At 41.1% G+C, this 16,977-nt stretch overlaps 1 protein-coding gene across 26 annotated transcripts in view; it reads left to right on the forward strand.

Moving 5' to 3' along the window:
• Dtna (dystrobrevin alpha) overlaps window positions 1-16,977 on the forward strand; it is a 346,019-nt gene that overhangs the window by 282,926 nt on the left and 46,116 nt on the right. For 10 of the 26 annotated variants that reach the window (XM_040757910.1, XM_040757911.1, XM_040757914.1 and 7 more), the window contains 4 exons: window positions 418-426; window positions 2,594-2,677; window positions 11,661-11,738; window positions 12,277-12,369. In XM_040757910.1, the coding sequence (XP_040613844.1) occupies window positions 418-426; window positions 2,594-2,677; window positions 11,661-11,738; window positions 12,277-12,369 (264 nt within the window). Of the gene's footprint in view, window positions 1-417; window positions 427-2,593; window positions 2,678-3,846; window positions 4,119-11,660; window positions 11,739-12,276; window positions 12,370-16,977 lie in introns of those variants that run through there. The other 16 variants (XM_040757921.1, XM_040757924.1, XM_040757919.1 and 13 more) reach the window with 5 other exon arrangements.

The following is a 16,977-nucleotide window of genomic DNA, read 5'->3' on the forward strand; positions in this document are numbered from 1 at the left end:
TGGTGGCACAGACCTTCAGTCTCAGCACTGGGGAGGCAGAGGTAGGTATATCTCTGAGAATTCAAGGCCAGCCTGGTCTACGTAGCAAGTTCCAGGCCAGCCAGGGATACACAGGGAGACCCCATCTCAAAAAACAACAAGAAGAGCAACAATAACAACAATAAATCAGGTTGGGGTGCTACTAACTTTGCATATAGGAATGAATCACATGACAAAGAAAATGCTGTTGCCTTCAAGAGCCAGGGGATTTTACGCACATGTAGCAAAAAGACACTGCCAGTCATGAATTAGTTCTTAAATGGAAACGAACAGGTGGTGGCATTTGGCGGTGGCATGTGCGCTCAACGGTCGTATTGCTTGTTAATGTTGCCATGGCTAACATTTTCTATTCTGTTCCACTTCCCTGCTGCCAAAAAGTGATACTTGGTAAGTGATGGACACCCCTCACACGCACACTTCCCACAAACTGACAGCCGTCACGATCAGTAGTTACGAGATGGAAAACAGGTGAGCCGTAGAAGACTAGTTTAAAACTAGCCCGGCTCTGAGCGGAACCTTTGTGCTTAGGAAGAGGATGGCATGTCAGTGTTAGGTCTTTGTAAGTTCTCCGCTAAGATCTGTGCAGAAAAACGTCTTTGCATGTTGCCTCTGAGACTCATTGTTCATGTGGGCCTGCTCCATTTCAGTAAGAATTAACACATTAACATCTCCCGGGGAGTTATGCTGAGGAAGCAGACTTGCCACTTGGTAATGGAGAAAGGTAGGGACTTCAGTCGCTCTCAGAGCTGCTTTTTGCTGCTCCAGGTTCAATGTATTGATTGGTGACCCCTAAATCTGAAACGGTTTTGTAAGAAATCCCAATTTTAGTTTTGCAGTGACCAGGTTCAATAAAAAAAACTGGCTTAGTTAATTAAAAAGCATCGTCAATTCATTTGCTTTCCATCTCCTAGACATAGAATAAAATTTGACAGTCTTTTTTTCTTTTATAAAAAGAAAACAAGTAATGTGGGGTCAATTTTAACTTTTTGCAAAGTTATAATGAATGCATTTCATCCCAATTCCTGTTTTAAAATCTAATGTGCCTACCTTCCTAATTATAGAGGACACTTGGACGCACTGATCACCCCCTTTTAAAATTAAGTTATTCTCGTTACAGCACAATTAGTTTTAACTACCCTTATGTTGCTCCCCACCACAGAGACGCATCCTAGGTAAATAACCCAAAGTTCTCAGATTGTTTTCTGAACCCTAGTTGATAACTCCAGAGTGAATGACATAGTGAATCTGTTCTGACCTCATCCAAGAATGGAGCCACCAAGACTCTTGGAACGTGGTAAAGTTCCAGACACCAGGAAGAAGTTTCAGTGAACTTTCACAGACAGCGCTGATATTTTAAAACCTGCAGCATCACATCAAACAGGATAAATGAGTCCACGTTTTGCTGTGAAAGGCAAAAATTCAAAACTAACTTGGATTAATGTAAACCATTTACATTAGCTGTTAATCAACTCTCTTAGACTGCTGAAACTAATGTCTCATCTCCAAAATGTCCTATACTGTCAATTGCAAATATAGAATTAGAGTAAAACTAACATTTCTTCTTGGGGCTTGAAATATAACTCAGTCGGTAGAGTGCTTGTCTAGCACACGCAAAACCTGAGTTGGATTCCCAGCACCACATAAACCTAGCACTATGCATGGCCCATGCACCTGATCCCAGCATTCAAGAGAATCAGAAGTTCAAGATCACTCTCAGCAGCATATAATGAGTGTGAGGCTAGCCTGGGCTACATGCGATCCCATCTCAATAGGAAAATAAGTAAGTTTCCTCTCACTATGAATGACATCCGGTATATCCTTCATCTTCTGAGTTCTAAATTAGTGTTCAATAAAATGAGACAAAAAGTGTCTAGGAGATGAGATAGGGACTTGGATTCTGTGTTTTTATCTGATGTGGGTAACGCATGATGAAGACCATGGTGAGAGGAAATGGAGATAAAGCAGAGAGGAAGGCAGACCCAATGCAGGGGTGTAGCAGAGGAAGGCAGACCCAATGCAGGGGTATAGCAGAGGAAGGCAGACCCAATGCAGTTCTGGGGAACACGGTCACTGTTTTCCCTTACAACTTGTAAGAAGACAAAGAAGCTTATAGCATGATTGGCACCTGTGTCTGCCAAGTGGCAGGAGCAGGGGGGTCTTGATGCCGCTTCAATGCACTCAGATAGAGGGCAAACGAAACAAGACGTGATTTCGTTTTGGCGTGTGTCCTTTCAGACCAGCATATTAAAGAGGGCCACATCATGAGGAACACACAGAGCCTTCAGAATCCTTGACGTGTCCAGAAACATGCCTCAAGAAGGGATCGAGGCTCACAGCTCATGGAGATAGTCCCCTGTCACTCATGATCCTCCTCTGTGTGCTTGAGGAATTGTAACTTTCTACTGTTGGAATAACTCAGTTGGCATATCTAAGCTTTCCCATGGGTCTATGACGAGAGACAACTCTGATTCTCACCCTTTCCCTCGTGGGTGGCAGGAAGGTTGAATCCGTTACCTTGCCCTACCTTTTTCACGTGCCTCGTGCTCTGTTTCAGGCCTCCAAGACCTGTGACCAGCATGAACGACACGCTCTTCTCCCACTCGGTTCCCTCCTCAGGAAGTCCTTTCATCACCAGGAGGTACGTTCCCAATTCTGTCACTAAACACCCATCCCTTTCTGAATAAGCCTGATACTGCGGTGGGAAAAATACTCCAGTGTACGTCAAATGCAGAATATTATTATCATTAGTAGAAACAAGTTTGTAAACACCCATCACCTGTTCTCAGTCTCTCTCACATGGACGTGTGTAGAGGACTGGGCTGGCTCTTGAGGTTTACGTAACTTCTGAATGTGGGGTATGCTTCAACTTTACTACTTAGACATATGCAGGGGCGTATTATTAGAAAGGGTCTAAAGTGACTCATAATTTAAGAGTCCATGTAACTAGATGGCCTCTGGCATCCCTGAAGCCAGGGCTGAAGACCAAACCTAGAATACAGTTTCCATACAAATACTCGCATGGATAATATCAAGAACTTTTCAAAGATGTGGTTATGTGGCTTGACATTTTGCACAAAATCCATTCCATGAGCTCAAGGACCGAGAGACCCATGCACTCCTCTGTTAGCATTAGAACATGCAGGCTCACAAGAGGTGCTCTGGTTAATTTGGAGAAATATCACAGCCTAACACCAGGGAGTTACGTGGTGAATACATGGAGACTCTCACAGGAACCCAAGAAGATAGGTAAGGGAAATGACCTAGTGATTGGGCATAAGACCCCAACTGCCTTGCAGGAACCACTCCCATCCTTCCCTGAGAGGATGAGTAGGTGCCAACCTCCCTCCACAATATTCTGGCACATCCTAGAGAAGGTCTAAGTGAGAAAGACTTATCAATCCCACTTCTTGTTTTTCCCATAAGCTGGAGCCTGAGATGAAAAAGTCCTGCTTCCTTATAATAAGCAGAACAAAGAGAATAAGTTTCCACGGTGTTTGCAATGTATCAATTAAATCTGCCCTGAGTACTAACTGTGAGACATCGATACCACAGAGCACGCACAGCAAAATAATGAGATTTCATCATTCGGTAACTTCTTGTGACCATCCCTTTTCATAACCATCAGCACATAAAGCCATCTTTGCTAAAGGAAAAACTGTGTGGTCAGTAGGAGTCCTGTGCATCTCTCTAGTGATGACTCCGTGTGATGCTTAGAAAGATGCTGCGTGCTTTAGGAAGCTTTGCATTCTGCAGCCCCACACCGAGGCAGACCCCATCCTTACTGAAGGTCATTTTATATCATTTCAGCTCGGACGGCGCTCATGGTGGATGCGTCTAGATGGATAACATGACTTCCTGTACCCTAAAATAGTCCTAGAATAAATACTCTGAGTGTTTCTGCCTCCTCTATTAACCTAGAATTTGACTGCTTCCCTTTCTTCCCATTTTCGGTCCCTTTTTCTTGTTCCCTGTGAACCACAGATCTGTATAAAACTCGTGGTTCTTAACACTGAGGAGACTGGACTGCGGTTTTTGTTTTTAGGGTGTTGCTCAATAAAGCTGTGTACACTGACCTCGCATCCTCTGTGAGTGGGCCTCACTCTGTCCATGGGAGGTTTCATTGTCTGCACCCCCCAGGTCGCTTGAGTTCAGTGCACCCCCACAGCTCAGCATCCACCCAGAAAGCTGTATGCAAATCAGATTACCTTGGGGATTCTCAGTACCCCCACTCCAATGATAGCATCCATTAAACAGTTGCCAGAAAGCAACTGTTTCTACCCCAGTATGAAAATCCTTAGTCTTTTAGTGGAGATGGTGGGTCTTCAGGGGGAGATTTTGTGCACGTATACAAAAAGTTCCAAACTGGGCCATGTGTCATGCCCTAGATGGTAATTCCTACGACTCTTGAATTAGGATCCTTGAGGAATGGCTCATCACTCAATGAATAAGGCAAGAACAAGGGACTCTGGCTAGGCCTCAGTGCAGCTAAAGAGCTAAGGATATAACAAGCTTTAAGACATCTCTGTCCTGCTGAGCCAAGGCCATTTTCATGTCAAAGGAAGATAATCTGAATCGCACGGCAAAAGTGATTTTGGAGCCAGTGACTTGTTGCTGATGCTGGCTCTCTCACTTGATGATGCTGATACTGACTGGGCTGATGCTGGCTCTCTCGCTTGATGACGCTGATACTGACTGGGCTGATTCTGGCTCTCTCACTTGATGACGCTGATACTGACTGGCTTCTGCTCTCTTTACCACAACACACACTAAGGTGGATGCAACCGCATCACGTCAAAGGCTTGATTAAAGCTCCTCTTCCTCCTGTAACTAGAGGCCGACTAATGAAGCATGACCTAGAACCTGGTCCCCACTTCCTTCACGTCCCAATGGCCCCTTAATAGAGCCAGACAGCTTTGGGAAAGCTTGCACGGGCGTTTTGTGGAGACAGGGCTGTCAGTTGGGACTTAGGAGTCTTGGCGATCTGAGGATGATGAGGCAGACTGAGGAAGCTGAAATCACTACAGCAGGGTCCTCACTGCAGAGCCCTCCCTGGCATCACCCCCTCCAGTCCTTTACAAGCCTGCCGCTTTGATCTTCAGAAGGCACTAGACGTGTCTTTGAAGTCCTTTGCCATCCTCGTGACCTACCTCGTGCAGATTGGAACGCTGAACGCACCACCATCTGCCATCTCCCCCATTCTTATACTCTTTTCCAGCTACATATTCAACTCACTCTTCCATTAGCTAAAAGGAAGATGGAATTCTTAAAGGCACTCACCTGCAGTCCTGGGAAGTCTTCAGGCATAACATCTGTGTGTTGTTTGAACAAGTCTATATTCAATGCTACTTAGCAATTAGGTCAGAAGTGGGCCAAACAAATTCATAGACCAATTCATTTCATACATGGTATAGCTCTCCATAAGGTCAGCTTTCTCTTTTGGCATCATACCGTCCTTGTAAAATCTTAAAGATCTACCCGGATCCCTTGCTTAGTGTGTAAACAAGAGTCATCTACCTCTTTCCCATGTTAAGAAAACTCCTTTGACTATAGCCCATCTACTTCCCTAGACACGATGCCTCTTAAAAGTATGAATGGCTAGTTTCTTTTATGTTCAATGTTGAGAGTATGGTTTAAGGATTTCATAAGCATTTTCAAGGTTATAACTTTTAAAGGGGTAATATTCACAAAAATAACCACCTTGGCTATTATATATGGCACCTAGCGAGATCTTACCCTTGTTTAAATATTAGAAAATCGCTTATATAAATTATATAGTGTTCTGAATACAATCTAGTGCACATTTTTTTCCATTTTCCATTTTTTGTTCCTGGCACTGCATGAAGCCCTGTAGTACCTGTGAAAAGGGCACCTACAGAGGCACCCACGATACTACACCCCAACCAGCTCCCAAGTCCTGCTTCTTCCCAGAGGGGCAGCCTTATGTGACATTTTCCTTGCCTGACTTGTTGATCATTTGTTTTCCTGACTTACGTTTTCCGTCCAAAAAAGGACTAATTCCTTGTGTCTGTTTTTATTCTTTTCAAACACTTCTGCTCACCCAAAGATTCTTTATTTAATGGCCCAGTTTTTAACCTGACTTAAAAGGGTTAAATTATGTTACAGGCATTTGTGATTTGGTCATCTAAAGTAGTTAACAGAATTATACTGAATTCAGCCTTTGCTTCCGAAACGTTTTCCCATGGCTGACGTTGTCTAAGAGTGGAACTCATCCACCTTCAGCAACAAAAACAGGCAAATTTATCAATCAGTACCTGGCACTGCCTTGATGATTTTTCTCAGTATCTTTCCCGTTCCTGTGTATGTTGCATGAAATTCTATAAATAAAATGACCATACTCCATAGACAATCTTTATTTCAATTCATTTATAAGCTAAAATTAACAGTCTTCAAACAAAGTTCCTACTTCCATATAAACATGTCGACACATAATTAAAAAGTTAGAATAACAGTCTTCAAACACAGTTCTAATCTCCATATAAATACGTCAGCACACAATTAAAACTATGGTCATCTCACTCCATTGACCTTTCCTCTCTCACTGGGAAGCTTTAGTCATGTTTGCACATGCCCTGTACACAGAAGACTTCTCTACGACCTCTCTTGACAAGCATACAATTGGCACAACTGGGTGGTGATATAACGCAACAACATAACAAACGTAATCAAGCAGAACTGGCCTCAGAGATCTCCATGTCTTCTGCGATGCCTTTTAGGATGGCTTGGAGTTCATGTCAGCCTGAACTGACGGATAGTCAATTTTCTTTTCTAAAGATTTGTTTGTTTTATTCATGTGTATAGGTGTGTGCCTGTGTGAGCTATAAAAGCACCACATGCTTGCTGCCCATAGAGGCAAAAATTATTGTGAGCTACTAAGTGGGTGTTGGCAACTAACTCCAGGTGGTCTGAATGAGCAGTAAATGCTCTCAACTACTGGGCTTCCTGTCCATTCCTATGGGTAACTAACCTTCCTGATGGAAAGCTAACCTATTTTTATGCATAATTTTGATTTGCATATACCAGAGTTTTATATTTCAATCTGAGCTGTTGAAATGTAGGAAAGTAAAATAGAATGTTTCAAGAAGCTTTCTCTTCACTAAGGCAATGAGAGGACCCTTATTATTGAGTGTGTCAGTTTAATGGCCTCATCACTATGGAATAAATTAGTGAGAAGCGGGATTTTAATGTTGAAAATCTCTTGAAGAAGGAGCCGACTTCACAAGAATTCCTCACAGTCTGTCAGTTATTGAAGAATTCATAGAAACTAGATTTGTGCTTTTTTAATCTACAATGATTAAAATATCGTTTCCCTTTTAACCACTGTGATATGAAATATTTTATATTCCCTGAGATTAAATAGAATCCTTTGACACTGTGTTCAATAAGAGAAAAACAAATTTCCTTGGCCAGAGTTTAATAGAGTATTCCAACATAAGCAGAGTTATTTTAAAACACAAATTTCAGGTTTCAGCAAAATCCAATGGGCAGTTGTGTAGAATTTCACCTTAGGACACCCCAAAATATTCTTTCATTAAAGTAAAAATCATGACATAAGTTGTCAACCTTCAAAACTAACAGTAGAATTTTAACAATATATGAAAGATTTTGAAAGTGTTTGATCCTCCAAAACCCACTAGTTGTCCCTACTGGATATTTGTTTTAAATCTTGCATTCAACATCAGAAGATATATATGCCTGAATAATTTAATAAGGCTAATAGTAGTTGGTTTAAGAAGTTATTGCTATAATTTCTGATATTCAAAGAGCAAGAAGATTTTAGAGGGCAAGGAAGTTCTTTGTGTGGAGGAGGAGTGGCTGGTATTTCTCACAGCATAGTGAATGATTTGTGGACATCTGAAATCTGTAACAGATCCATCTGCCCTCAGCCAGAGAAAACGGTTGGGGAAACATTGAAAAGGAAGAAAACTGTGATTTTTGGATAAGGCATGTGTGTTGACTTGCTTCAGGGGACAAGGTTTAGAGAGCTGTTGGGTGGAATAATGGAACATTAAAGTAAACACCAACAGCATGGATTAAGGTGGTTATTGGTCATAGTGCAACACTCCTTAGAGCTTAGGGGACAAAAATCAATATCCTGAGAAACATCATTAAGGCCATAGGGAAATCAGGTCTTCTAGAACAGTAATCTCATGTATCAGTTTTAAAATCATGGAAATCTGTTGTGGGCACTGTAACAATCAGTAATAATGTATTCAATAGTTTAGGGTGGCTGGAAGAGTAGACTTTACATTACAAGTATACAAAGCAAGTATGTGGAATGTGGCTTTCCTTTGAGCCACCAAGCAGCTCCCCAGTCATGACACAGAGATGTATCAGTTATGATTGCTCGGCCTTAGCTTAGACTTATTTCTTGCCATCTCTTACAAGCTAGCCCGTTTCTCTTTATCTACATTTTGCCTCGGGGATTTTCACCTTTCCTTCATTCTGTATATCCTATTCCCTGCTTGCTCCATGTCTGGCTGGCTGTCCCAGGGCGTCTCCTCTTCCTCCCTCCCTCTCTTTCCTTCTCTCCTACTTATTCTCCCTGCCTGCCAGCCCCGCCTATCCCTCCACTGCCTACCTATTGGCCACTCAGCTTTTCATTAGACCAATCAGGTGCCTTAAGCAAGCAAAGCGAAGCAAATGCAACACATCTTTACAGAATTAATCCAAATGCAGCACAAAAAAAGTAACACATCTTTACATTGATAACAAAAGCAGCGTAAACAAATGTAACACACCTTCACATAAAGTAATATTCCACAGCATAAACAAATGTAACACATCTTTGCCTAGTTAAAATAATATTCCACAACACTAATCAGCTTGATTAATCATTCTACAATGTATACATACATCAAAACATCACATACTACCCCCTTTGTGGTTTATTTTTAAAGCCAATCTTACATATGTGCAGTTGTGCTTTTTAAACCCAGCAATACTTAAAGGAACAGATGTTCTCCTAATTAGCTGAGTGAAAGCGTCATAACTTCAACAAACATGGTTATCTGCTAGGCTCTTAATGGATAAAGTCTGACTTAAATGTACCAGAGACTTTTACTAGTTAAGAAGTCTTTAGCATATAGTCTTGTAAACCATATAATTCTATCCTAGCTGTAATGTACATAGTTATGATGTACATTTCTGCAGAGGGTCCAGCCTTCTGCAGGTCAGAGAGACTGGGAACGAGATGCTGAGTTGGCGAGAAAAACACACAGACTTCTTTTCTGAGGGATGAGAAGTTCGTCTTCTATTTTTTATTCTGTCTGCTGCATGTCCTACTCTATTCTTTTTCTGTCCTGTTCTTCCCTGACGTTTCCCTTCTGTCTCTTTCCTGATGCCTTCCTTCTCCACTATTTCTTCCTCGTTCCTTCTACATCTTTCCTGGTGGTTCCCTTCTAACTTCTTCATTGTTCATCTTACAGCTTGTATGCCCCCAGGAAAATCTTCCAAGCAATATAAAATTTGCATTGTGGTTACATTCTATCTTTTCAAGTCAATGAATACAATGAATACCAGTAAAAAAAACAATGTTTTCCATATCCCTTACATGATTAAACATTTTTACATATTACAGGTGAAAAACAAATTATCCCAAAACACACAGACACTCATACCCAGGCAACGTGTTATAGATTAACAGTATAAGCAAGCAAGGTAATTTTCTCAGCCAGTCCTTTCACTTGCAGTTACAAAGAAAGGATAATTTATTTTATCATTTATATCAAATGGTAATCTTATAAAACATCGTAAAAGAATCACAAATCTAAACGTTTATTTATGAAAACTGATCAGTCAGCATTGTTTCTATTTCTACTTCAAACCCTCAAAGCGCATACCCATTCATTAACCGAATTTTTTACATCATGAAGCTGAGGGCAGAAATGGCTACAAGGAGTTAGTCACCACCTTTGATCACCAACCCACCCTAGCAAGAAAGGTATGCCAGCCAGCAATAGCTGAGGTGCCATTGTTTTGTTCCCTGACTTCAAGAGTCCCTCACTCAAATATTAAAAAGTACACCTTTCTAAACTTTAAATTGTTCCCCAAAATTTTCTACCTCAAAGCCATTAACAAACGCATCTTAACCTAATTTTACAGTCTACATGTGCAAATTCTTTCTAAGGGTAGTGGTTGAATTAATCTGCTCCAGCAGCCATGCTTGGAAAAAGTCAGTCACTATTACCGTAAGTACCAGTGACACTGCTCAGTGAGGGGTTAGAAACCCCCTGAGAGTTTTCATACAACCCATAGATTATGAGGGATGCAGTGACCTCAGAGACAACAGTCAGAGCCATGCTCAGTAACGAGGTCCTTAGAGCACAGTCCTCAGGGCTCTGCCTCTCCAAGTCTCAGGCATGGCTTTGCCGACTGCCCAGCATGTTCTGTGAGTTTCAGTCTGTCTGATGGTCCTCTCATATGGCCCCGAACAAATTTCTGTGGTTTTAGGCTTTTAGTCTGAGAGAGTGTGGTACATTGTGATGCAACCTTAAAACCCGTACATTTTACATGGTTTGAATTATTTTGTAATACTTGGTATGTGAGATATGCCTGTAATGCATATGTGATATACAAACATGACACAGATGTGACTTCGAATTTCCTGGGACCTTGTGGTCTCTCATAGTTTAGAGCCCAGCTGTTAAATATTTGTATCTGAATAACCAGGCGAATAGAGACAAAGTTTGACCTTTAATTTTAAAAAAAACATACTGAAACCTTTAAAACTGTCCTTTAAATCACTAAACAGAAAAATCCTCTTAATGAATGTAAAATGTCAAAAATTAATCTATCCATTAGATGGCTATTAATAACCACGGAAGAAACATCAACATCATTAAAATTGCTCCAAACTGTATTTCTTTTATCTGAAACTTTTTTTTGTAGCTTCATGGCCAAGACCAGGTCATTGAGAACAGAGAAACACATTTGACATGGCAGCCATCTTTCCGTAATGCTCACGTCTGCACTGGAAAAATGACTGAAGAATTTAGGGAAACCGAAAGCAAACGTTTTTCTAAGATTTATTTTATTTTTAATTATGTGTGTGGGCATGTGCCATGTCTGGAACATCTCCACATACGTGCTGGTGCCCACAGAAGCCAGAGGAGTCAGATGCCCCAGAGCTGGAGTCACAGGTGTCAGTGAGCCACCTGATGTGAGTGTTGGGAACCAAACCTGAATCCTACAAAGGAGCTGGACATTCTTTTAACAGCTGAGCTATCTCTGCAGCCTGGAGGCAAATCTTTTAAGAAGCATCTAAACACTGGCAGGGCTTTATGAAGTACCGGGCTGTTTCCCTCATACCCCGGAATAAATGTTAGATGGATTCTCGTGATGTCTAGCCATATGCAATATAAGTGTTCCTTGTCAAACAAATAGCAGAAGTCAAGCCTGGGGTGGCTATTGTGGCCCTCAAATGGGTTTCTTCTCTTAATTAAAGTCTATGGAAATCTGGAGGCATCTTGAGCATTTCAAAATCCTAAGCCACATGTCCACACAGAGTGTGGATCTAGACTAGGAAGTTTATGATGCCGGTTTCCAGTCTCACTGTGTCACTGTGTTTACCCTCTTCCTGGCTTTCCCATCTTATTAACTAGCTCTCCTCCCAAGGACAGTGAAGTAGAACAGAACAAAATGCTGTCTAGGGCTGCTCCAGCCTTTCTGAAGGGCAAAGGGTAAGTTCAAGCCAGAGTGTGCTGGGATCCCGAATTAACTCAACTAAAGATGGCGTTCCTTTTGTTGTACATAGCTTGGGCGTGAAAAACCATTTGACCTAGACTAGCAGCTGTCTTAAAACTCACTAACAACATTGAGTCACTATTCCAAGTGGACACGCTTGTATTATTACTGTCCCTACTTCCCTTTTCCTTTTATCTGAATTTTACATGACTAACCCAATTTCCCAGAAGATATTTAATCTTTTTTGTTTGACATGTTTCGGTGTGTTTTCCATGCAGAAAAGTTCCTTGGTCTTTGTGGTCAAAGAATGCAAATCTGTTTTCTAAAAAGTTACTCAATGTTTTGAAAGTTAGTAGAAGGAAGTTATGGATTCCCTTGCCTGGGTTTTGCTTGGGTTTTTTGGTAGAACATCACATAGTCTCCCTTCACTGGCTTGGTTTTCTGAGTGCCTTTCCTACCACAAACTCACTCCTACTGTGTCTGCTTATTTTTGTCCACCTCTCTTAATTCTTCTTTCCTCCCACCCTGTTTTAGGATACAGTACAGTCTGAATGTGGCAAACAGACTAGCTGATGAACATGTTCTCATTGGGTTGTATGTCAACATGCTCCGGAACAACCCATCATGGTTAGTGCATCATAGTTAGGCTTGACTACCAGCATGTCCTTACAGAGGGGAATGGCCTGGGTTACTGACAAAGAGTCTTAACAAGGAGTTAGGGTCCTGCAATCCAAAGGTGAACCAGGAACTTTCCACCTGGTTCAATGAACCAAGTCTTTTGTGGTGGTGTTCTGGATATGTCCCACCACTGTATCTCAGAGTTCTCATCTTTGCTTTGCCTTGGCTAAAGTGAAAACTGGTGTGAATGGGGTTGACAATAACTATTACCATTTAGTAATGCCATCTAGTGGTACCATCTTGCAGGAGTCAGAGGTCCACCAGAAGGTTCTGTTCCTAGTGTCATATTACTACAACATGGAGGGAGTTCTTATTTCAAATCTTCAGAAAAGTTATGTGATCATAAAACAGAAATGACAGCATGGGATAAATTGTCTTTCAACAGTTCTCTCGCTGCCAAATGTATCAGAGGAGGCATCCTGATGAAGCCTGCTTTCAAGTCACAGAAATTATAAAGGTTATTTTAGATCAAATATTTGCACAGCTCTAGTATTAAGGGAAAATCATTTTCAAAGATTTTCACTCTTTTAATTGCGACGTGGAAGATTAATTAAAGTTATTTGCTTTAATAACAATATTCATTTGAAATTTTGAATTGAAGTGAAAGCAGATGATAGCTTTATTGTATGTATGTTCCATTTTGGTTTGGACTACCGTTACACAAACATACTTAGCCAAGAAATTCTTTACAAACATCCTAAAAACTCCAATTGTCTCCGAACTGAGGATCTGTGGGGTTTGTGATATTATAACTGTTTAAGAGAAGGTTTGGTTTCAGTTCCCACCAATGCGACTTACACAGCCAATACAGCAGGTCCTTTGTGTATAGTATGTAGACAAATGGGGCACAGGAAAGGTCCCAGGTAAGGTGAAGCTCCTGTAGATCTTCTCTTAGTGGCTTACTCCCTTCAGCTGGACACCACCCCTGCCTCTCATCACTTCCCAGCAATGACATCTTATGAATCCACCATCGAAGGATTAGTTAATCTATTCATTGTCTCAAAGTGTCTAGAATTTAGTTGTTTCTGGAAATATCATAACAGGTATTTCTGTGCGTCTCAACTCCCCCTGGGCACTGCATGACATGGTCAAAATTTTAAATAACTTTTTTTAAGTAATCCCCATAGCATCTCTCAATCACACAACAGACATATATCTATGCTACAGCTCTCACCACTCTGTTGTGGGATTCTGTTTCTAGAACACTCTCCTCCCATGATTGTTTGCAAACTTCATTCCTATTGCTGTTTCTGAGTCCTTAGACTGTTTTTTGCAAGACTGGTACATGAGAGACTCTTATAACTGATGGACTAGTGAACATTATTTGTCTCAATAAGTATAGATAATGAGCGTGTTAATTTGTATTTTTGACATATGCACAGCTGCCACACTGGTTTAATTTCATCCTGTGTTCTACTCCTTGAAGAGACAAAACCTCACTCTCCACCTTGCTCAAATTCCCTGAGCTTCTAAGAGTCTACTGAGCATCAGTGTCTACTTTCTCCTAACTCAGCCTCTCCAAGCTACATGTTACTTTAATCTTATTTACAACAAATGTAGTATCCCAATGCTGCACAGTGACTGAAAAACTGAAGAGTAATACTGAATTGCTTTTTTTAAATCTTGTTGGTCATCTCTGCATACAGTCAGTATGGAGTCAATGAGAAGACAGCAACAGTTACTTCACCCTGTGCCCACCTGAATACTTCTACACATGCCCCAACCACTTCCGCCCCACTCCTTTGACCTTTTCTTGGTGAAGGTTGCACCAAAGAAGTCTCCAAAGAGAAAAGCTCAGAGTTTGTCACTTCCCATCATTTTCCCTACTCAAGCGACTAATTGTATTGATTCCATCTTCATTTTAGACCATAAAACTGTCCAGCAAAGACACCTTACCTCTGCTTGGTAAGAGCCAGGAGGGGTTTGCACGGTGATACAAAGCAGGCCTTAAAACTGATGGGCAGCCGGGCGGTGGTGGCGCACGCCTTTAATCCCAGTACTCAGGAGGCAGAGGCAGGCGGATCTCTGTGAGTTCGAGGCCAGGCTGGACCGACAGCCTCCAAAACAATACAGAGAAACCCTGCCTCGTAAAAACAAAAACAAAAAACAACAAAAAAAGACTGATGGGCAAGGCTGACTCTGTGGGAAACGCTGCCTCCATGTTACTTATAGCTTGTGTCCTTATCTTCAGATTTCTCATATTTTCCTCACTTTCCTTTGTGCTTAGTCAGCAGTTAGCACCATCAGCTGATAACACCTGTCATGATAATAGAAATGAGACAATGATCTCTCCAGTGTAGCCAAAACCCTTTACCATTGGTTATGGTAAGAGATAATGGTGCATAATGACAGGTAACTAGCACTTGCCTCACGCTAACATCCCTGTTAAAAATCTTTTGGCACATGGCTTCTTCTAATCCTGAGAGTAAGCCCACACAGTAAATAGACTCATCCTCATTAATAAATAAGATATCATTTTAGGGAGTTTACCCACCTCCCCCATCATACAGCTGCTAGCTAAATAGCGAACAGAGATTTTAAGCATTGTCCATCCCTATCCATAACCACTATGATACATCACTTACTACAAAACCCTTGTCAATGTGTGTCCTCCGGACAACTTCCATGGATAGCATCTCCATCTAGCTGACAGCCTCCATTGTCTACTTACCAAATCTACTTTTTATTACACTATTTTTATTTCCTTTCAGCAAATATTTTAAGCACATTATCAATAAGCATAGTAGCTACTAACATGTTACCCTTTATGAATTAGTACCATGGTTTTTATTTTACTTCATTTTAATTTTAAGACTTAAGTAGGCAAGAATTTTCTCTTTGGTTTCATTTATGAACAACAAATCAGCCAGAATAGCAGTAAGTCTTAAATTTGTAAAATGTTTCAAACATTACAGTTCTGGTTGCCATACTAAACTATTAGGCTTGCTTCTTTAGAAGACTAATTTCCATTTTACTGATGAGAAAATGTTATCTCACTGTGTCACACTGCAGCTTCCATGACGAGATTGATGTTTTTCCTTCTGTCCTTTTTTTCCTTTTTCTCTCAAATTTTATTTCATTTTATTGGGGAGGTTGCAAGGGAAGAGGGTGGGTATGAAGGGACATGGAAATGAATGAGACACCTAATGTGAAAGACATAAATAATGAATACAAAGAAAGAAAGAGAAGAAAGAAAATGTGGGCTTAACGCAAGATGTAAGGAATGATCCGAGACTGAATGGTGGTGAGGGCTTACACACAGGTCTTCTGGCCCAGCAACCCATTCTCTTTCTGACCTTACTAAGAAGTGAGATGTACTGTATTAATTATGTAACACAGTGGAAAACTGGTTCCTTGTAAATACTCTGCTTCCACGTTAAAGAAACAAGCCAAACAAGTAAATGGCAGCCCAATGAAAATGCAGGATTGTAGATGGATTTTTCTTTGGGCTGCCAGCTCATAAAAAAAAAACCACACATTGACATTATTAATTATAAAAGCTCGTCTTATAGCTTAGGTTTGTCCTGATGATAACTTAAACTAACCCATCTCTATTCACCTACATGTTGCCCCGTGACTCCTGGCTTTTATCTCTCCTCCTTCATGTCTTACTCCCTTTGCCTCCAGCTGGAGGCTCTACCTTTCTTCTCTGAGAACTCTCTGTCCCCAGAAGTCCTACCTAACCCCTCCCTGCCTAGCTATTGACCATTCAGCTCTTTATTAAACCAATCACAGTGACACATCCTCACGCAGTGTAAAGGAGTATTCCACAGCACATGATGCCTTCCTGGTTGTTTTGTGGTTTGTAAGAGCATTCTCCATGAAGGCAGGACAGAGTCTCCCATGGAAACACACTGAGACCGTGTGCCCTCTGCCCTCTGTAAAGCTTACCACCTACCTGGACACACCAGTGGTTATGGAGAGTATCTGTGGCAGGCAGAACAGAAGACTGAAAACAAATCAGACTTCTGCTTCTAACCACAATTGCATCTAAGCATATATTGCTCAGATGGCCTAGTATGTTGCTTAAAACTCTGTTAGGGAAGAAGGGGGAATAGCTAAAGGCCAACTGAAATTTGCTGTCATGGTCAGTTGCTGTCTCTGAATTAAACTCCTGATCTACAATGAAGTTAAAACTGGTCTGTTCTTGTTCTTGAGTACAAGAAACTGTTTATTATATTAGAAGTAGATTTATTGCTAAGTGGATTTGTAATACAGCTGATTTTAAATTGTCCCTCAGGCCTGGGGATGTAGCTCAGTTGATAGAGTGCTGCCTAGCATGCACGCATCCCCAGGTTTGATGTCCAGCACTACATAAACTAGACATAGGGTCACAGGCTTATAATCTAACACTCCTGGAAGTGGAGGCAGATGGTTCAGAGGTTCAAGGCCACACTTAGTCAATCAGTGAGTTTGAAGCCAGCCTGGACTATATGATACCTTGTCTTAAGAAAAATAAAATAAATACAATAAAAAAGCACCACAATATTTTATGTTGTAGGAACCTCTTCTTGATTGGCACCAGTCATGTTGAATTAGCGCCTACGTCTTGTGATT

Source organism: Mesocricetus auratus, unplaced genomic scaffold (genome assembly GCF_017639785.1).
Source record: "Mesocricetus auratus isolate SY011 unplaced genomic scaffold, BCM_Maur_2.0 Super-Scaffold_100015, whole genome shotgun sequence".
Classification (NCBI taxonomy): Eukaryota; Metazoa; Chordata; class Mammalia; order Rodentia; family Cricetidae; genus Mesocricetus; species Mesocricetus auratus.